The sequence below is a fragment of the Buteo buteo genome, chromosome 28 (assembly GCF_964188355.1).
Source record: "Buteo buteo chromosome 28, bButBut1.hap1.1, whole genome shotgun sequence".
In the NCBI taxonomy this organism is placed as follows: domain Eukaryota; kingdom Metazoa; phylum Chordata; class Aves; order Accipitriformes; family Accipitridae; genus Buteo; species Buteo buteo.
Window position 1 is genome coordinate 4,488,873 of NC_134198.1, and position 23,022 is coordinate 4,511,894.

Below are 23,022 nucleotides of genomic sequence, written 5' to 3' on the forward strand. Positions count from 1 at the left end.
ATATACGTAGGATGTGTAGGAATTGCATTGTTACTCTGCAATATACGTATGGATCTATATTATGTTTTCCCATACAGACCACTAGCTCCATTGTTTGCACTGTCATAATTACTCAGTTGTATTATTTGCGGAGGAAGTGTAATGCCTAGGATATGACAGAAGTGATGGTAATGAGAAAAAATAATTTTGGATGACAACATAAATTATCGATGTTGAAGATGCATTTAATCATTAACTGCTTCCATGTAGAAATAAAGACTAGTTTCTCTCAAGATGGCTTTGTGTGGTGATTAGTGTGAGCATGTTCATGTGACATGGCAAGCTAAACGTAGTTTAATCTGATAGTTTTTATTCTATGAATAGCTTAATAGAGCACTGACGACTGAGGGAGAGTGAGCTGATCTGTGTCAGAATCCAAAGACTGCTGCTCCTGCTAGTGATATTTAACTTAATTGCGAGCAACTATTGCACTTGCGTTACAAGAACGGGTAATAGGAAATATTTTTTGCTTTTCATAATGTGATTTCAACTGCTAAAAATCAGGATTGGCATCATTACATGAACTGCTAGCTTCTGTGTAGACCACAATTTGCAAGATCTAATTTGCCACAGTGTTTGCAATATTACTTAGTATACACAGTGTTCCTGATAATTTCCTGTTTGCTTTAAATAATACCACTGATGTGCTTATGCAGAAATGAATCTTTTTTTTTTTCTTTTTCTTTTTTCTTTCTTTGGTATTAGGAGAGAAGTTGTGGTCTGGTTGTGCTTGATCACAAAAATCAGCAGTGGTAGTAGAACAAGTGTTTGTGCTGGGTTTTTAGTGAAGTTGAAAAAGCAGTTTCCTTTATTCCGGAATATTGTTTGCTTGGTATTTTGGCAGAACCTAGAAGCTCTTGTTGCATAAGGTGCTGCACAAAGAGCTTGTGGAGTAGATGTGATAGTCCATTAAGAGATAAATGTGATTTTTAAAAAATATATTTTGCTTATGTATCAAATCTAGAAAAAATAAAATGTTACGTTAGTTGAAAAATTGCCTGATAGAAGAAAATAGTCTCAAAATATTGTAGCTACTAATCTGCACACATGTGGAAGGATATATTAAAAGCTGTTTCGGGTATAGAAACACGTGACAATTCTCTCTAATTATTTGGAATGAGTGTTTTGCATTTGACAAAAATAGTCCTCCACTACTGAAGTTTGAAAAATATTTCATGCTTTAAATATTTACTGTTAAACTAGCACTTGAAAAATTCACTGTCTTCTTGAGGCACAAAGAAAGATCAGTAAAAAAGATAGGCAAATTGGTAATGTAAACACAGGGAATTTTTTTCTTGGCTTCTGTACAGCCAGATTGCACAAACTTGCACTTTAATGATACAGATTTGTGCATAAACTGGAATGAATGGCCTAAAATGTAAGGCTTAAACTTTTGCCTTCTCAGTTGAAGTTTAATAAGATTCTGCCATTCACTGTGTGTCAAATTGACTGTTGACTGTCTGCAGTATTACATGAGGACGGTTATTGCGATGACTTAATGCATGTATGTGTGTCTCGGTTCTATTGATTTCTTTCTATATTATAAAGAACTTAAGTAACAATTTCTTTACTCTTAGGAAATTCTTCACCTGTGCATTTGTAAGCCATGATAACAAGATTATGATGCTAAATTAAATTTGGTTCCATTTATTTTTTTTAAAGCTGTCAACACCACTGCAATGTCTATATAAATATAGGCCTTGGCATTCCAACATTTTTCATGGATTCCTGGTCTTTAAAAAAAAAAAAAAAGCAGTCTCTTTGAAGTTAAGATCTTTGCAGGTCAGCTTAAAACAAGGAAGTCTGGGGTAGCTGTGTGTATGTTTAATTTTTCCCTCTGTTTAGGTGAAGTTGCTTACATTTGCTATTATTGAAGCCAGTTACAGTGGAGGGAAAAGAAAGTCTGGAAGGTGCATAGGTGCAAAAATCACTAGTGTCATTGTAGCCTGTTTTGCAGAAAGACTTCTGAAAAAGAGAGAAAACATGTCTGAGGAAGTGGGAATGTTAATTACTTGATATTTGTAAAGTAACTTGTTAACAGGATATGAGGGTGGGGGGAGGGATATAACTATTAAAAAGAATTGACTAGTGGGTGGGAGGAAAGTTTATTTACTTCTTAGTAACTTCTAGTTCAAGGTACTGTGTTACTTGTTACAGAAACTGAATTTGAAATATATATTTCATTCTGGAGCCATTTAGACCTTCTGGCATTAAATCTACATCATCAGTCCATCATGGAAAAGTCACATTCCAAAGCTGCTGGTTGTAACCTGTACTGTGATCTTCAGAGTAAAAAAAGCTGTCTAAGCTCTTATTACAAAGTTACAGTTAGAACTTTGCATAATTAATGTCTTTTTGAAAACATGCAGAAAGTGTATCATACTATAATATTGCTATAATATTTAACTATATCTGTACCCTGTAAAAGTTACTGAAATAAATGTCATAAGAATTGCTCAAAACAGTCATACCTAAGTGAAGATATTCTTCTAATAATAGGTGTTACAGGAGTAGTCTTTCACTTAGAAAATCTTGTACCTAAAATCACTTTTTCATCTTCTTTTTGTATGTTTGTTTAAAAAGCTGTTTACTGTAAAATCACACATCTTTCCAGCTGACTCCCTGTATACATCTACTTGCTTTGGAGATTAGGAACAACTTTTTATTTTTAAATTAATTGCTCTAATTACTGTGTTAAGATATATTTGAAAATGTGGACCTTAGTAGTTAGAGAAATGAGGACATGTGGTGAAGGAGATTTGAGTAGGGACTAGCAAGAATATGATGATGAAGTTGAAAGTATGCAAAGATAAGCTTTTCTTGAGATTTCAGTAATGACTGTGAACTAGAAAAATGGAGATTAGAGTATTACCGTGGATATCAGATTTCTATTAGCTTCTTGAGACATTAATATTTAGGATAGACGTGAGTGGAAAATGATCTTCAAATAAATTATAAGATATTTAAAGCCTGTACATTTGTATTGGGAAATGATCCAGTCTAGTAATGAAAGAATAGAGTAGGATTTGAATGATTCAACTTTGTTCTCAACAAGATTTTAATGCACTTAACTGTATTCTGTTTAGACTTTTAAAAGATCTGTATGATACAAGCATCAGCAAAGCAAGATTTTTATTACGGTTTGGTTAAACCTAACCTTATTTCTTCCAATAGTTTTGTTTAGTTCACAATGGCATATTGTTAATTGAATTACTTGAAGTGGAATTATTTAAGAAAAAATGAACAAGTACTTATTCTAATATTAGCTTTACAGGAGTTTGTCTTTTCAGTTTTTATGACAGTTCCGAGAAGTGTTGAGCAGGGTGATCTGTAGGCTTATTAGATGCACAGCTCTGTGGAATGAGCATGTGTGGTTTTTCTTGGTGAGCTGACACATCAGGTCTTATACTGTCTTGCAAATGCATTCTGAAAACACTCGTGGAAGTGTTTTAAACTGTTTCAGTTGTTTTTCATGTAGTTTTGCAGAATTTCAGGCTAGCCAATGTACGAGAGTCTTTTAACAGCTTTGTGAAATTATCCAGCCAAGTGATATTTAGGAAGGGATACTTACAAAACTATTTGATGAGGTATCTAGTGGTAAGATTTGATATGATTTAGATGAAGAGACATAGTCATCATGAGGTTGGCTTTGTTTGTGTTGTCTGGAGGTGAGGAATATATGATAAAATACAAAAATCAAGAAGCAAAGGAGCGATACAGAATACTGAGTAACACAACAGCATGCATTTCTAAGTACAGATATCTGAAATGTAGGCCTGTATTCAAGATGCAGTACTAAAAATTATGCTATGAATTTTCCAAGAATGTATTGACTTGTCTGAAGTAAAATATGTTTGCTGTTAGCAAATGGGTAGCACACTTTAAAAAATTGTCATTGGAAATGGCTCCCATCCTGTTATTTTCTGCATAAAGGCTGGAGCTATATATAAGGAGATGACTAAATTGAATTAATTCCAAGGTCTGTCCTCCTTTATCAGGGATTACTCTTATTTCCAGTGGCAATGCACTACAAAATACAGACAACTAAAGACTTTCAGTCCACCTCATGTCACAAGAATTAAATTTGCTACCAAATTCTAAAAGAATTGAAGGTTGGAAAAACTCAGGCATGTTAACAAGGCATTTCTGAAATTCTTGCTGGATGAGGGAATAGCAAAAGCTGGTGGAGGAGGAGTACTAGTACATGATTGAAATTAGAATTTCATTTGAAAAAAATAGTGACTATCTTAACTCGGTCAGCTCTGTCAGACACAGAAGCCCCACAGTAGCAGATGGAAAGGAGATAGGCAAGTCTGCAGGGCACTAGAGAGGGAGGAATACCATTTCTTTCATAATGGTGTAAATCTATGGTAACTTCTAGGTGAACAAAATGCACACAACTTTTGTAGGTTTGCCATGAAGTGAGAAGTTTTAAATTTGGTGCAGAGTAAGCTTAGAAGAGTTCGATAGCAGCTTCTAAAAGCTTGCATTTCAAAAAGAAGACAGACACCCACCCCCACCGCCACCCCCACCCCCAAAAGAGGTGGGTTGGAGGGAGGACAACAAGGCACAATTAAAGCAGAAATTAGTTGTGGCATGGTAACAGTGTTTTTACAACATGGTATTTATTACTGTAAGTTGTATGCTGTTTTCAGGTATCCCACTTATTTATCAGTCTTGTAGGCAGTGTAAATCTATATTTGATGTGTCTGAACCTTCTAGCATGGTTGAATACCTTAAAAATCAGATGTCATCATACTGGGGATAGTGTAGAAGAGTGTATAGTTTGGGTCAAAACCAAGAAGATTTTAAGTATGAATAATAGTGGATATGGTGGGTTTGCGAAAAACATAGGAAGAGTGATTGATCTTTGAAGTATCATGTAGTTACTTGAGTAGAAGGTCAGCCTGTGGGGAAGGTACTAGTTTTGAATTTGAGAAGAATGAGTTAAATGCTTTCCTTGCGTTTGGCAGTAATTTTGAAAAATGTCTTAAAATTTTAATACTATTTGAATTGTTACAGTAATATAACACGTTTCTGTGCATCACCTTGTTGTCAGAACTGCCTGCAGGGAGGCTCCACAGTAAAATTGTTTTCTGTCCAAAGTTGCCGAGCATTTGCAGTGGCTTAAGAGTGCACATAGCTGTTTACTGCATATCAGCTGATCCATGATACTTCACTTGTATCCCATGGATCTTTAGAAATACATTTTATATGGAAGTTGGGGAACAACAGAGCTGTCAAAAGAAGCAAGCAGTGTAATTATAGGTAAATGAAAGAAAAGCTTCTGTCATTAAAGTGAGGATGAGTGGTTGAACAAAAATTTGTAGCTATCCAAATAGGAACAAGCTGAATTTTAGCATGACTTAAAGTAGAAGTTGCAGAAGCTTGTATATATAGATAAGATAGAAGGAAAGATCAAAGTGGTATTAATCAGACAGTGGAGGCATTGTCATGATGATACACTACTAGTCATATTCCTATGTGACTGTCAGAAGTGTGTAATTCTGGGAAGGTTTCTTTTTAAGCAGTTGTCCTTCATAAGTAGTAAATGAAGAAGTGGAATACAGGAAAAACTTGCAGTGATTTGAGGAACTGACTGACTTCAATGCCTAGTGATTAGTTCTATGTATTTTTTCCTAGAAGCTGACAGATTGTTCTTGTTTGCATTGCCTGAAGATACTTAATTGGGAATGCCTGACTGATTTTTAGAGTTTCTGCTACCTTAGTAAGAACTGTGACAAGTGTTCTGGATTTAGTCCATAGTGTATCAGCATACCCTTTGTTTATTATGCAGCTTTTGGAATAAGCTCCAAGACTTTCCCAAGGAGACATCATAAAAAAAACTGTGTGTGGAGTTTGTAAAGGCCAAAGCATTTCTTCTTTTTTTTTTTGTACCAGTCCTGTTCTTTAGCAGTCAGCTTTGCAAGTTTGACCAAAGATGACTTGTATAAATGGATTAGTTACTGCTTGTAAGGCCTTTTGGCAATAGCAATTTTGATAATTCTTGGAAAACCCTGGAGAGTGAAATTCAGGGCACTGACTGACTAGATTACTGGTTTCCAAAGAATGAGTTCTACCATGCCTTGCTGGTGGGACAGAACAGATTGCAGAAGTGTGAATGAAGCTGGTGTTCAAAAACACACGAGACTCATTACTTGAGTCCTGTGCAGTGAGGGCCTTAAAGCAACAAGGAGTAGAAGATTTGGGAACTTCCATTAACTTGGAAGCATTTATTCCATCCTCCTGAATCACCTGAAAGGGAAGAATACTTTTTATTTAAAGAATAATGTGGATTTTTCATTTTTGAGGAAAGAATTCTGTGACCAAGGGCAAGGCAAAATCAGTGAGGTTTCTGTTCCAGATATTTCTAACCTTCCTTTCTTGAGGATTGAATCTGCTCTCTTGAACAAAAGGTTAGTGTTTCCCTGCAGGGAAGGGAAGTTTAGATAAATGGTACTGCTTAAGGATTAGGGGTGCCTTTGAATAAAAACTCTTTAAGTCTCTGAAACCTCTTTCTTTTTTTTTTTTTTTTAAGAAGTGATGATCTTTTACAGTGGAGGAAAGGAGAAAATTAATGTGCAAAGCTGAAATTACGGAATGTAAGGGATACCGTGTAGATATTCTACATAAAAGCAGGTGAAGAATTTTGAAGAAATACCACAGGCTTTGTTTTCCTCACGAGTTGGTCTTTTCTGGGAATGAAAATATGATAGGAGATAAGATAACTGCTGATCAGCCTGAAAGCTTGAACTGTTCTGATGGATAAATGTTTCCTGCTATATGATAGTTACCTGTTCTGTTTGACAGTGTGAACATATTATCTGTTTCATTGAATCCTTCTGTTGTTCAAAAGGTAGCTTCTTAGTATCTGGAAGAGATAACTTGAGTCCATGAACCAAAAATAGGTCAATACCGTATTGGGCAGCTACGACATAATATCCTTCTGTAGAAATAGGGTTTCACAGGCAATTTCTTCCTGATTTCTAGGATGAGGCAAGATGTGTATAATTTCATAGGAAACCAGGGAGTAAGAGGAATTTGAAAACAGAATTGTATCAGCTCATTGATAGGTGAGTAAAACTGGACTAGAATATTGCTGTAGTTATTGGAGGAAAAATGTGGCAAGTGAAGTGACCAGAGCTCAACAGCAGACTTAAATACCTGGCTTAGCATGTGGTATTCTAAAAGTTTTTAGATATGTTGCATGTGGTACTTGCTTTACAAAATAGGTAATTTGCCACTCCAGGCAGGATAAGCCTCCAGCAAGGGCTTTTTGTCTGAATTGAAGCTAGGAGGTGGATGGACTTGAAAAGAGGAAAGGGAAGGAAAGGATCATATTAGAATGGAAGCTCTGCTTGTCAGATATTATTCTGGATCCAGGTTATCTGTTGAAGAACATCTTTCAGCTTGATTGAAAGCTGAGGTGACAGAATTTCCTTAATTTAGACCTGTTCTGTTAAGATTGGGAAATCATAATTTTAATACTACTTAGCTTCAAGAAAGAGTGTGCCTTTGAGAACGTTTCCTATTCTTCAGAATATCTGAACTCTGTAAACTGTGCGTTATAGATGTTTTCCCACAACAGATTGAAAAGATGTATGTATTCAGCACTGAGATTTAATTATAGCATCTAGCTTTCTTATAGAAAAGCATAGGTTATGTTCTGCGACCTGTGGGTACTGGGAGGATACGGGTACTGGTTCTGTGTGGACCAGTCCAAGTCCAGCATGGCTCGCACTGAATCAAAGGTAAGGTGTTCGCTGCTCTGTTGGACTGTTGATGTCTCTGCGCTGTGCTTCTCAGCAGTCTTACTTGCTTGGCTGCACTGTGTGCTGCTTGGCAGTCTTACTTGGTTGGCTCTGCGTATTCAGGATATGCAGCACCAAATGGATGAATCTTCTCTGAACCCTGCACACAGGCGTGCATCATGCTGACAAAGGACTCACTTGAGATGTTGGTAGATTTGCGGTTGGTTCATGGAAAAACTGTCACGGTTGTCCACATCATGCTCTTTGTTTCCAGACTGTAGCGGATGGACCCTAGAGCTGGTTTGACAGATAAGTAGCTCAGGTCTGTCAGAATTTGAGCTTATATTCTGAGTAGTGGCAGGAGACATTAGACTGCTTCATGGACTCATGATGGCTGTAGAAGCAGCACTGTGCAAATGTAGTTGTGCTCTGTTTAAATTAAATAATTTCAGCCAGACCCCAAGATGCCTCAGCATTATGCCAGTTTGGTTATCTGCATGTTTGATGCACAACTCGGGCAACTGAGGGTTTACTGTACTTCTGCAGGATATTTTTATTAGTAGTATTGTACATAGATTTTTTTGTTGTTGTTTTTTTATTTCTGTTTTCAAAATGGACCCGCTTTGTTGTAATGAGACCAAGTTATTCACCATATCAAATTGATCAAAATTCTTTTTACATAGATGATTGTTGAATACCGGGTGAGGGAAATTAAGGAAGCATGTACTGCTGTGAGATGTCCAAAATGACTTATGAGCAGTAAGGTATTGTGGTGAGCTCTGGGAGAGGGAGATGACTCAGGGCAAAAGTTCCAGATATCATTTGGTCTAGTGCACTGTGTGTATTCTTGAATGAGTATTTTTCATCTCTAGGCATGTAAATTGCTATGCTATAAAGCTTTTTTCTTTTTAAGAATGCCAGCAACGAAAACTAGTTCATCATTCTCAGTATTAATATTTGCTCCCTTTGAGAGCATCAGCGTTGAATGAGTTTCTGCACATAAAACCTAAATAGACAAGTCTCTGCAGCGTCTGTAAATATACCCTCTAAACCAGCAGCTAGATCAAATCCTGTGAGATAAAATGTAGTCATATCCTGCAACAAGAATAGAGTTAAAATGATGACATCCTTGTCATTTAGCATTAATGAGAATTGTAGGGAAGACAAAAACTGTATCCTTGAAGAATGTTTGTATTACTGTCTGTTGGATTTAAAAAAAAAAAAAAAAAAAGTTTCCCTTTAAAAAATAAGGAGATTGTGAAGTGTATGAGTATTTGTATGTAGGACCTTGAAAACAACATTGGAATTAGATAATTAATAAAGTCATAATGGATGAGGTTGGAATAGAAATGTAGGTAGAACTGCAGCTGATCTTAACTTAGAAGAAAGATAACACTGGCTGAAAAAGAAAACTAAGTGATAGAGAAGGAAAGGCATAATATTTGGAGCTGTGATGCTCAGTGATCTTTTGGAAGCTCAGCAAATCAGTTTGTTGGTATGGCTGCAGGGCTTAGGGCCCAAGCCATAAAGTTCACCTCTGTTGGAAAGAATTGATTGCTCTTAGCTTTTGTAATTGTGTATGCTTCTCTTGATTAGTGTTCGACTTAAAATGACTGAAGTGAAATTACTAGATAAAAATGCAAAATTTTGAGGGGCTGACAAAGCAATGTGTATTGTATTTATGAATGTTTCTGCCTGTTGTTCTGGATTGTTCAGTTGTAAAGTCACTCCCAGTAGTAGAGGCAAAAATGCTTGTAATCATAATGCAGAAGTTTGTAGAGCTTCTTTCTAAACACCAGTTAGCTCGGGTGCTCTTGAATATGCTCAAAAAGCAAATTACCATAAATATATTCATGAAATAAAAGGTGGTGTTAATGTTGTCTGTATATGCTTAATCTGTAGCAGCCTATTACAAGGAGTCTTTAACTAACTGGTTTAGAAAACCAGTAATGTAAAATGTTATATTTTGGCAAATCATCAAAATCAATTTCCTGTTACAGGAATAGTTTTTCTTACATTTATCTTCCTTGCAAGAAAGCCTTCTCTGTATGAATTCCTTCATGCTTGAATGACATGATTCAGCTACTGCTAAATCATGAACAATTCTATCAGGTTAAAGCTTCATGAATGGTAAAGTTATCTCCTGAAGCCTGCATGGCTTGTAAAGTGCTTGGTTGCAGTTCAGTAGCCCCTTTTGAGTACCTGGGAAAAAAAAAATTGAACGCTTGACAGACATTCTTAGTGTTGAGAGATGTGAATTTATTTTTTTCTCAAATTTTTAATAGAGAACACTGAATGCCTCATTTAAGAAATCTGGAAGTGACAAAGCAGATAATAAATTTTAGAACATAGATATAACTGATAGCTATAGAAATTATTGACAATGAAAAGATGGATGTTTAATTGGGAGGAATGAAATAACTGAGTGGAATTCCTTGACACTGCAAAACCACATAGAACTCCTTGATTCATTTTTAGTGCATCTTCCCAAACATGATTTCTCTGTGGTTTGTTTTTTTTTGTCCTAACTGACTTCTGTTCCTTGTGGCAAAGATCTTTTTTGTCAGTGTCATTCATTTCATGGTATTAGAAAAAGAAGTTCTAAACCTAGGACCTAGTTCTAAGCTTTATTTCCCAGCTGTACTCTGATAGATATTATCTAGTTTGTCCTCAGGAATTGAAATTGTTGCAAATTGAGAACTCCTAAAATAGTTGGCTAAGATTTTTTTTTTCCCCTCTCTACCACTTTTTAACAAGTTTCCATGATCATGGTGTTGTCCACAGCCCTGGGCAATAATTAATTCTGTGCTGAGAAGTTCACTGCTGTCTTACTTCATAAGTAACATGTCAGATTATGCTCTCAGGTCACTATGTAGTAATGCCGGGATTGTCACTTGGCCATTAACTAGAAATGTTAACTCCCTCTATCCCTATCTCCTGGAGCAATCTTCAATTCAAGACAGATTACCAGTGTTGTTTATATATCACAAGAGTTTTTCACCTGAAATGATGAGCTTGTGCATCAATTACACCTTGGTGGTTCTTGCTTCATTATGAACTAGCATGACAAAAGGTGAACACAGTTCTGAGACATGATTTCTTAAAAGTGTCCTATGTACTCTGTTAATGTAAACAATTGCAGTCCATTGAGTCACTTTGGACTCTATATACTGTGTGTTTTCCAAGGTCCTAGTTGCAATGCTTTCCTGAAAAGCATTTAGTCATATACTTGCCAGTTGATATAAGCTGGGTAGTTTTTGCGAAGTGATTCATTGCTGATCTTTGTCTCTCCACAAGTTAGCATGGGCTTAGTTCATGAGTGGGTACGGAGTAGTCTAGTTTTTACCCCACAGTTCTATTGTGTTGATGTTTTTAATAGTCTTTATTTTTACTTTAATTCATTAAGAACTTGCTGTGAAGACTCAGGAAATCTCAGCTGGTTTATATTAACTGCCTTTCCCACACTTTATAGATTCTTGTAACTTGACTTTCACTCTGTAACATGAACTATTACAATCATTACTGAAAATCTGACTAGCTAATGGGAGCTGCCTTGATTTTCTGCTTTTGTTATTTTACTCGTCAGTTCACCTAAGCAAGAAGTGCTGATAGTGTGATTCTGTAGGTTGGGATAAATAAATATGCGTAAGATCTGATAGCTTCTCTTGCTTTAATAACTGCTTTGTATTTTCAGAGTATCACAGTGTATATAATTTGTGCTTTTTCTACTTAAAAAAAACCCAACAACACAACCCAACTAACAAAACCCAAGAACCTGGCAGGGTAAACATTCTTTTGGAGAAGAAATTTGCATCTTCAAAGTCTTAATAGAATCACAGAACCTTCCTTTTTATATGTCATGACTTGAAATTTCTTAAGTCCAAAATCTCAAAATAAAGAAATACACTTGCATTGGAAAGAGTAAAATGTTTCATTTCAAATTAGAATCATTGTATTCCAGTACAAAATAAAATAAAAATGAAGCCATTTCAAAATAATATTTCAGAAAAATGTAAAAATAATAAACTGTGGAAATTCTTTTGCCTGCTGTTCCTCTTCTCACCCTGGTTTTTAGTTTGGATCAGAACTTGGAAATGAAACCTGTGCTGTGTATACCGATAGAATGTGGTAGGAAGTTTCTGTTGCCAGCTTTTAAAGCGTGTATGTTCTGACAGCTATATCCTACAAATATTAATGCGGTATATTTTTTTCCGGTCAACACTTAAGTTTTACTCTATAAGGCCAACAGTGGCTTTAGCTCTGATGCCCGAAAGGTCAGCTTTTTCCTTTCTGTGGTATAGATTGTATACTTCTGTATTGGAGTACTCTCAAAACAGACCCCTTCATCATTTGAGGGGGCTGGCAGTGGGTGGTAAAGTATTCCCTCTGGAAGCCTCATCTTTTGGAGTTCACTCCATGTAGGTCTCCGTCTGGAAATGACAACTGGGAGAAGAGGGCACATTGCAAAGTCTTGTCTCTAAATCCTCAAAAAAAAAAAAAAAAATCGTTTCTTGATAATGCAAGTAAGTGAAACAGAAGGCTGTAATGGGTTTAAATTCGGTATGCTATTTTAATGAATTATTAGCAGCAAGATAAGTTTTAGCAAGATTTCTTTTTATAGTGATTGTTAATGTTAATAACTGAAATGTAGAGAGTTTGAGACTTGTAAAGTCTAAGCATTATGTGTGTCTATATATATGTGCACACAGGAAACCTCGACCTGTCTCTCAGCTGGTTGCACAACAGGTTCCTCAGCAATTCGTGCCCCCTACACAATCAAAGAAAGAGAAAAAAGACAAAGTAGAAAAGGAAAAAAGTGAAAAGGAAACAACAAGCAAAAAGAACAGTCATAAGAAAACCAGGTAAAAATTTTAGAAACTTTTGCAGTATTGGTAAAACGTAATTTAGAAAAGAAAATAAGAAAATGTTCTGTGATTTTACTGCTTTGTAAGTGCTGTGGCAAACTCAACAATAAGGCTAAATATGTGTGTGAAGTTTCACTGGTTTAGGATGCTTATTAAATGTGAAGAAAATCTGCAGTTTGTAATTTTGACCAGAAGATGGAGACCACCTGAATATACAGAGAAAGACTTGGGTGTTTTTGTTAAGGGTTACAGATGTATTTCTCAGACCATGCAAAACTGTAGATAGGCAAATGGGTGATACTAATCTCTGGAAAAGAGGGGGCAAGAGTGACTAGTTTTCACGTGAAATAATAGAGGGAGAGAACCAGTACCAGACTGCAGAAGAGTGGGAAAGCAACATGGTTATTGCGATCCTTGCAGAACTGGAATAAACTTTGAAATGCTGAACTAGGGTATAAATTAATTTAACAGGATAAGGCATGTATATTACCTAGTGATAAAAATCTCTGTGCTACATCTGGGATGCTGAAGGAAACCTTGGACTTTGAGAACTGAGAACGTGAAATATTACAGTACAGACAAGCAATTGTAAAAGCCTTGATCTTGCTGTGAGACCAGGTTGAAGGAGGGTGCAAACTGCAAAACAAAAGCAGCAGGTTTAACCCCTAAATCATCACAGTCTAAGCATAAAGTTACTGTGGCAAGAATGCTGTGCCAAAAAAGCTGAGAAGTATACAAGACGTAATCTAATCAAATGTGGGAGGAAATATTGATTTTTATTTTTTTTTTTTTTTAAATTTGGAAGCACTCCAAAGTAGTCCAGCCGAGGAAGATCCTTTCAGATTAGTTATGCAGGGAAGTAGCAGATGCTTCTCTTGTGCCTGAAATAGGATCATCGGGGTCAGAACCAGGAAGAGATTGAGAGTCAAGAGAGAACAGTCATTAAGAAAGTCATGATTAAGATTAAGGACACTGAGATGTTCCTTCCCTTTCTTTTTTCTTTCTTTTTTTTTTTTTTTTTAAATACTCAAATTTACTAGCTTATCTCATGAAGTTCTTCAGTTACAAAGTATTTGAAGTTAACATAGTTTTAATTAAGGTAATTAAATATTATAAATTGAAATATTGATGGTTGAATTGCAATAGTATACTAAAAATGCAAAAGTGAGGTAGGGAAAGAGGGAGAACATTTAAAAAATAACTAAAATAAAAATCTTGGACTGAAGTACCAGTGTTGAGATTTGCATTAAGAATTGCTATTTGAAATAACTAGCCTACCTTTTTTTTCTTTTTTTTCTTAATGCTTGAAACAGTTCAGTTTTTCACAGAATCGATTGACTAGGTAGGATAGCAAGTTAAGAATGCGTGATTAGTTTAAGCAGATTTCTTCAGTATCCTTTGGGAAAAGGATATCCTTCTCTCTTTCCCTTAAAATTTGTACGTTATTGCTGGAAACAACCATAAAAATCTGCATGCACACTCAATATGATGAATAAGCTCCAGGCATGGCACTTACACAGGTTGATAATGCTGAATATTTCTGTCCATTCCCATGTTACAGAGCAGCAGATTTTCAGTTTTCTTTTAAATTCTTCATTCATGCTACTTCAACCTCAGGGGAACAAGATGTCAAAGCCTATCTCTATTCTGGTGGAGGAGAGGCATGAGGTGTTTCAGCTGAAGTGACTGGGAACCAATTCTACTTAAAGTCAGATGATAGGGTAAAGGTTAGGGCTTTGCTGTTAGCACACCTGCTAACACGTGATGTCAATTTATTTTATTGCAACTAGAGCTAGTGAAAGCTGTGGAGTCAGTTAAATGCATAAAGCTATGCTGTTCATAACCGCTTGTATAAATTCAGCTGTCTGGTGACACTTTTTCACGGTAGTCAAAGGAAAGTAGTAAATTGAAAGTACTTTATGCTTGTCACTGTCAAAAATATGATGGCAAAATGTAAGTCAGAGTGTTCTTTGGTTCTTTTTGTTGTGAAAATCAGACAACTGAAATATTAGATGAAGAGACTTGCCCTGTCAACACTGTGTGTAATACTCAGCTCTGTGCATAATTTAAATCACAGCATATGCCAGGAATACCAGAGTTATACTGTGAACACGAAGCCCAGTTCAAATTATATACTAGCAGTCCTAGTGAGGTTTTGAAATTAAGTAATACCTGCTGCAAGTTAACACTATCTGTGCTGTTGAATTCAAAAGACAGACACCGGCGTCTTCATTATTGAACATCATTCTCCACTTAGAATTGTTGCTTAAGGCCGCTGCATAGATTGATGGTTCTCTAGATCAAATGTATAACTTGCTGTAGCTACAATAAAAGAAAGACTTAATATTTAAAAGTAAAAACCGTCACATGTGCAACACATCCATATTGCTGCACAGTTACATTATTCATAAGGTCAACTTTTAAATAATCTTAGGAGAAGGTAATATGTTCTGTTCAGCTATTTTAATGTAAAACATACCAGGAAACACTCCACCATAAATACTTGTGGTACATTGTTTTCCTACTTATTACATGTTGCACATAGCAGTCTTATATACACATACATGTTCTCCAGAGCTCCTAAAAAGCAGGAGGAAGACAGGATAATAAGGTGGTGTGTGTGTGCTTTTAATATGATTATTTGCTTTATTTAGGCCAAGATTGAAAAATGTGGATCGAAGTAGCGCTCAGCATTTGGAAGTTACCGTTGGAGATCTGACAGTCATAATTACAGACTTTAAGGAGAAAACTAAGTCACCACCTGCTTCCAGTGCTGCTTCTGCAGATCAACACAGTCAGAGTGGTTCTAGCTCTGACAACACAGAGAGGGGAATGTCCAGGTCATCTTCACCCAGAGGAGAAGCGTCATCACTGAATGGGGAATCTCATTAAAGTTTATTTCCTCCAGTTTCTTTAGTCTCTTCTCTTCAAAACATGCAAATACATAAGTTCTGTCACCTGTTACCACATTTTCATGACAGATTATTCATGCACAATTGGTATGTTGACTGGAACATAATTTATGCAGTTTTAAAAAATGAAAAAAAGTGCAGTGGTAGAAACAATAATTTAAATGCAATCTACAAATGCTTACGAAGCATTTTCAGACCAACTTTTTAATCTTCATGTGTAAAGGTGCCATGAAAATGTGGTTTGAATGTTCATTATGCAGTGTTATTGGTAAGTCCATTTTCACTTTTAGTTTAGTGAATTCTAACACAACTCTTGGAGTCTCTACTATTGGCATGTACTGAATTTAAATTTTTATAACATAGTTCAAGCTGCCTAAATATGTATTATTTGAGAATTGTGAAACATAGTTATATGTATGCAAGTCAAAGATCAACTTAATCAACTATTGCTGCAACAGAATTTTCATAATAATTATCTTCTTAAAAACACCTGCTGGTACTTGGTGTGGTTAAATAGGAAAAATGTTATTAAATAAAACATTTGTATGAATTTTTGCCAATGTTTGACACATTTTACTAGATTACTGTTACTGAATTATGTTGATGGTTTTACCAATATTTTTTCACACTTAAAACACTTATTGTAATGTTTACAAGCAAAATAGAAAACACATTCTAAGCATTGATTGGTTAACCTTACAATTCAGGTAAAGTACTACATTGTCACTGTACACTGGTATTCTATGTTGTGTAACAAATACTGAACCTCAGATGACGACGCATTTGGCAGAAAGTAACATTTGGAAATATGAGAGTTTGGAAAAGCTTTAAAAATAACAGAAGTGCAGTTCTCATTTCCACTTAGTGCTGTTTCCTTGCCCCAGATTTATCTAATGTCATGTAGTCACTTGTCATTTCATTACAGGAATATCAGATATTGCACAAGAATAAGGAAATAACAATACTATTAATTTCGTGTTCCTGAATCAATTTCTTTAATATTGATTTGGCCTATTAGAATATATTATGTCATAAATCATATGAAAAAACTCAGTACCCTACTTTATGGCATAAACTGTCAACACTTAGGCACTTAGCAATATACTGATACAGAGCAGAACTATTTACAATCCCATCTGGTATTATGTAAAATTACCAATAAAATATTTTTGTGAATACAGATTTTGCATTTTTGTTTACAACCAATAAGTGTTTTGATACACACATACAATCCATGTATAGATTTTAAATTATAGATTCAGGTTCAGTACAAAAGTCCATTTAGCTCCTTTTAGTGAGGTAGTCCACTTAAAATCCTGTGATTTTTTTTTTTTTTCTTTCTCATTCAAAGTAAATATATTTTTAAGCCCATGTAAAAGTTGGATGGACCTTCTTGGTAGTGAATCCAGCCCCAAATTATTACCAACGTATGATATGTCTTCTTAACAGCTAAAACAATGGATTTTTGTAGCCCCTGACAATTGTGATGTTTGGTGGTTTCTTGTAGTAATGTATTTTTCTGTTTATAATGCAGTACTTCTACAGGCACAATGGTACTGTTCTATTTTGTAAGATGCTAGTTGTGAAATACAGTTAGTTGCATAAAATGAAAGTCTGATGTGATATCTGAGAACATACATACCTCATTCCTTGGTGTTGCTGTTTGAACTTTTTAGACATCAAATGTTAATTATAGGCTATTTCAGATGGATAACTGCTGACCTGTTTATTATGTATTCTGCTTTATCTTACTAAATAGGATGTCTGTTCATTGCCGTTACCTGGCCAAATCTTAGTATCTGTAAAACGATGCATTTTAAGGTTCTTAAATGTTTTTGGGGCAGGGCTGGTGTTCAGAATAACATATGCTAGTTTTTAAAAGAAAAAATAACATGCTTCTCAACTTTATTTTTTATATTTTATTTTTAGGTGGGACTATTTGCAGAATATACTGATGTAATGGATTACAAGAGAGCTGAAACTGTTTAAAGTAAGCAGTTTAATGACAGCAAATCTCATCGCAAGATGTTTTATGAAATGTGTTTCTAATTTAAAATGTAATGAATGCTAACACATTTCAGAACTCCTTGCAAACAAATCATAATCTATTACCAGTAGTTCACTAAATGGGAAACGTATTTTCATTTAATTTTATGTGAATAAACCACCCAGCACTGCCAACAAGAGGTCTCTTTGTATCTTCGGAAATAAGTAGCCATTTGGTTTGGAAGGAAGGGAGGATGGAGTGGATTTTGCTATGATTCAGCTGTCTCTAGAGAATAATCTCAAAAATGTGGTACAAATATGTTTATAATCAAAAAGAATGCAGAAAAGTCTCACTGTTCTTTATGGAATAAGACATAGAAAAGCAGTTTCTAACCACAGATACAACACAAGTCAGCTAGGATCTAGAAACTGAGCTGTGGTGGTTTGAACTGAACGGTTACGTTGCCAGTGTTTACATTGCAGTGATGCCTGTTTTGGCATTAAAGAAAGTGAACATAATTTTTGCCTGTTTGTGATTAAAGGGATGTGACAATACTGACAGCAGAGTAGACAAATTCTAAGTAGAATGTGGCATTTGACTCTGTTCATAATGTTATAATTTAAATGAACTTCACTTTCATAATTTCTAAATAATTTTGACTTGTAGTAATCCTAAGTCCTTTTTCTAACTGTAAATATATTTAAAAGCATCTTTACTCCATTTATAAAAAGTGAAAATTTAATGTTGTAATGTGTTTTGATTAGCTATTTTTCTCTGTGACTGCTCTCTGCATAAGAACTGTTATTTGTTAAATCTATATATGCACCAGTCTTCAACAGCCATACATCCTGGGTTGTTCATGAAATGGTGACCCAACAAAGACAAGTGTGATAGTGTTCCATGTAAATGAGTTCCTTTATGTGCTGATTGTCCGGTTTCTGAAAAGAAAAGAGGGGAGAAATGGGGGAAAATGAAGTATAAATAGTTCATTGATAAAGTGTACAATAATTCAGTTCTTATGTTCTTAACTTTGCCACTAATTATAGGTGGTATAAGGAGAAGAACAAATACACAGTTGTAGACTATGATCCATTTTTTTCCTGAATTTAAGTCTACATATTGGAGATAAACAAAAGTTGTTCTACTTAGTAGCAGCTTAAATTATGCCATATAAAATCTTGATTCTAACAGAAGCAGTAGTAAAAAAAAATAAATAAATTACATTATCAATTTTAAAATTCTTGATATTAAAAGTCTTGAGATTTAAGACTATGTCTGAAGTTGTAACCTATTATATGTTTCTCTAGATACTTGATGTTTTGGGGCATAGATTGTAAAATCTTAAAAATGGTTTGATTTTATAATTTGTGCACTTTTTTTAATATTACAGATACCACATTTTTAGGTAGCTGTGTAAGATAGACTGCTTTTTATAATTTGTTTCCACCAGTTCACTATAGCGTTCAGGCAGGTGTTCTAAACGTGACACAAGTGTGTGGCTCTACATCTTAGATTCTTTAATTTTTCTCTGTCCTGTCTCAAAAGCCTGACCATTTCCCACATTATGCTGATTGATTATACTTTTGTTATACAGGATGGATTTGGCATGGAACTGTCTATTGTGTACTTTTTATGTACATCCGGGGTTCTTTAACTGTATCTGCTTGGTTTTTTTCTGTCACTCGCCTTTATTTGACTCTGCTCCCTACTAGGGAGTCTGGGTATACTTCCTTTCAAATATCAGAAACCATGTGGAAATAGAAATGCAATTTAATTTAATTTCTCCCAAGGGAGCAGCAAGTGCTATACTTGTAGTAAATTTGGCCTGTGCTTACTCAGGAATAAGATAGGTAAGATAAAAAGTTAATGCTGGTTTTGGCTAGTGGACCAGTCAAATTATGATATGTTGCAAATGCATATTTCTGTCGTAATGTTAAGATCTGGGTGTGCTGGAAATACAGTTTGAGCTTTTGAAGGTTTTTTCTTACCCGAAATTATGCCCTGGCTTAAGTCAAAGCAGTCTCTATTTGAAAGGGTGTAACTTCACAAACTAGCAAAAGCTGTACAGTAAAATCAGTCAAACTGAGGAAGCTCAGTTGGTTTTCTTTTGTACTGTCAACGTTTTAACAAGAGGAGAAACTGTTAAAAAGAGACTTAAGAGATTAGTTGAAGACAACAATTAGATATTGAGTTTAGTTTGGGATCTAAAGAACCACCCATGTTTTAATAAGAATTAACAGGATTTAACTACTAAATTAAAATCGGCAAAGTACTTCACAAGTTAATTACAAATCAATGTTTTACAGAAATTACTGTAACTTCCTGTCTAGGATGGAGTAAGTGGTGCAACAGCAATGGATAGCTGCACTCTTGCTAGTAAATGGTATTTTCCAGCAGCAAGTGATGTTTAAGTGACTCTCCTAAGACATTAATGCAAGAAGATTGTGATATGTTTATGAACAAGGCCTAGGAGTTCAGGTGTCCCCCTTATGCCTAAACTATGCCATTGGATTAAAGCAGTGAAAGAAAGTGCAGTGAACAAATAAATTAGTTTCAGATCCTAGAGTCTTAGTAATGCAGGAACTGTTTACAGCTTCTGTTTAACTGTATCGGTGAAAATTAATTAAAATGAACCACCTCTGTGTAATACTTAATCCCTCAGGAGATGTTTTTGATCCTAATCTTGCCCCTTTTATTACGGGAAACAGATAAAAGTCATCTGAAAGAACTTGCTCTGTTCACTGACACAGGGGATTGTAAGAGCAAACAGTTTAATGGGCACAGGAAGTTTTAGCTGTGCTTCTAAGAAGTTAAACATGGAAGATGAAGAGCAAAAGCATTTTCCATAGCTCACATGAGTATTACTAAGAATGATTACAAGATTGCTGTACCATTTGGGGTTTGTAAAAGACAAAATGGTAACATTACCTAATCACTCCTTATGTTCAAAAAGAAAATTGTCACCAGAAAAAATACTGTTCCATTAACAATAATTTAAAGAATAGTTCCAAAATGTTAATTATTTTGTAGAAAGTATGGCATATCTTGACAGAGGTAGGAATATCTGAGCAAGAAGCCCTTCAACGCTACGTTTTCAGGATCTAGGCCACCTGGAAAAGTGTAATCTTTAACTACACTGTTCTCTGTGTATAAATATTGATCTTAGTCAAAGTGCTCACAAAGTGAACAAACTCCCTTAAACCTTCAGGTTTTAAGAAATGTGGCTTTAGACCAATGGAGCTCTAATTTACAACGAAATTATTGAGAAGACAACTGAGGGAAAGAGAATGTAAATCTATTTTTTGATAACCTGCTAACCACGTGCTTATAATTTTTCTCTTCTATATGAAGAAGCAAAAGTATACAGAAGAAGGAGATATATGTAACCAGGGCTAATGAAATTTGGCTCTTTACCTCCCCAAACTCACTAGATTCTGCAAACTACAAATTCTGTTTGGTTCAAAGGCAGTCGCAGGTCCTTTGTCACTAGAGAAGGATGGAGGTATTAATAACTTAGTTAAGACAAGTGAGTGGTTGGGCCAATTCTAACTTTCTGAATACCCACTTTGGGAATACAGAGATCTAATCTGCTGTTCATATGCATCTAATATATAACTAGCATCCATGACTAATCTATTTCAAGCTGATCCTTCTTTGCACAGAATAAATCAAAATGCTTCAATGCCAAGCCCAGTTCCTGACGGCACAGATCTCTGAGCAAGAAGATCTGCCATCTGACTGATCATCTCTTAGAAATTCTAACAGCCTTCAGCTATGAATTAATCTCAGCAAGGGAAATCTCTTAAGGTTACGTGTATTTATTGAGTATCACCACTCCCATCTCTGAAGGAAACACATTCCGATTCCTTCTTCTCTTTTTTTCTTTAAAGTAAATCTATAGTATAAGTGGATGCAGTGAGTTTGAAATAATTTATTATGCCTGCTTTTGTAAGTGGGGAATTTGACTGCTATTCCTGGTTTGTCAACTATGTCTTGGTTTCTGTAAGACCAAGAATGGTATGTGGAGCTTAGAGGTTGTTATCAATTTTGTCACTGTTGTCCTTGTTTCTATATAATTGACTTACTGAACAGTTACGTGCTGAGCAAACTTACTTACACCGATCCTATACCATTCAAGCATTCCGTCTGGGGTAGCTGGCATGCTGGGATGCCAGTTACTGGTCTTCATATCTGCGTTTCTGCAAATGGTCTGATTCTATTGCTGGGAGGCTTCCAAACATGGAAAAATAAGCAAAATGCTTTCCAACTGATGGAGGCTTAATGTTGCCAAGTAACTTGTGGTACCTGGAGGCTTTTTGAAAGGTGCAAGAAAATGCTTTCGGTGCCAGCTGGAGACGGAGATCTGAGGAGCGTGCACAGATACTGAGCGCTTTCTCAGCTTTCTTGCAGAAATTCCAAGTGGGCAGCATCTGTTCCTAAAATGTCAAACACCTTCAAAAACCCTCAGTCCAACAAAAAGACAAGAGGATAAGGGGGGAAAGAACAAAGAAAATGTATTTTCAGAATAATACCTAGAAAAGCCACTATATAATGTCGTCTTTGTGTGTTTAGTATTCCTTTCTCTGTGTACTGTATTGGAAGTAGGAGCATCCCACACTTCTTATAGGTGTGTGTTGCTTTGTAATTCTTGATACCTGTTGGTTCAGTGACTTTTGGCCTAAGAATAGAGGTAGGGTTTTGTGAATTTAATAGTAAATGCCATGAACATTTCACTCTTGGATACAGGTCATTTATTGAAAGGGCAGAAGTATTGGTTAAAGAGCTAGTCAGGAAAAAAAAAAAAATTCTCCTTGTACATTTAGACAGTAACCAATTTTAAAGGGTCTAATTCCTGGACTAACTAGAAAAAGGATAACCCTATACTGAAAGGGTAGTAAGAACCCAGACTAGAACGGATGTGGCTTCTGAAGAGTTTTGTGGCCAGTAGTTCATATGGCTGTTCGCAGTGATTATTCCACACTTTAGCCCGTTAATCTTGAAGCGTTGGTAGAGCATCCTCACAAACAAATCAAAACTACCAACAGCACTGTCAGATGCTCTTAAAATTTACTAAGTGCCTTACACAGAGCATCACTGAGGCAATGGTTTGATTGAAAGGAAGTTTGATAAAAGATTTACTCTGGATGGAGTCGCAGGTTATCAGTTGTAACCAAGGCGGTGTTCCTGGTTATAACACACTAGAATCTTATATTTTATTGCTGATACAAGTACCTAATAAGAATCAGTCCAGAAGTTTCTGAGGCTTTCAGTTTGTGAAACATACATTCTTCGGAGGAGGTTTTTTTCTTCTAGTCAGCTGTGATAGCCTACTGGAATATCACAGAAGTGAATAAAACTTCTCAGTATTTCTGGATGCTTTCACACTTCCCAGCTTCTCAATCAAGGACAGTATTACCTTTTTTGGGAAGGGGTATATGAGCTTGGTTTTATTCATAGGCTTTATGTTT

The 23,022-nt window shown here is 35.6% G+C and overlaps 1 protein-coding gene across 1 annotated transcript in view; it reads left to right on the plus strand.

The window, feature by feature from the left end:
* The window catches only part of YAF2 (YY1 associated factor 2), a 28,750-nt gene extending 11,476 nt beyond the window's left edge, over positions 1 to 17,274 (plus strand). The window contains exons 3-4 of the mRNA XM_075059187.1: positions 12,500 to 12,652; positions 15,310 to 17,274. Coding sequence (XP_074915288.1) covers positions 12,500 to 12,652; positions 15,310 to 15,547 — 391 coding nt within the window. The 3' untranslated portion in view covers positions 15,548 to 17,274. The remainder of the gene's footprint in view (positions 1 to 12,499; positions 12,653 to 15,309) is intronic.
* The last annotated feature ends 5,748 nt before the right edge of the window (positions 17,275 to 23,022 follow it).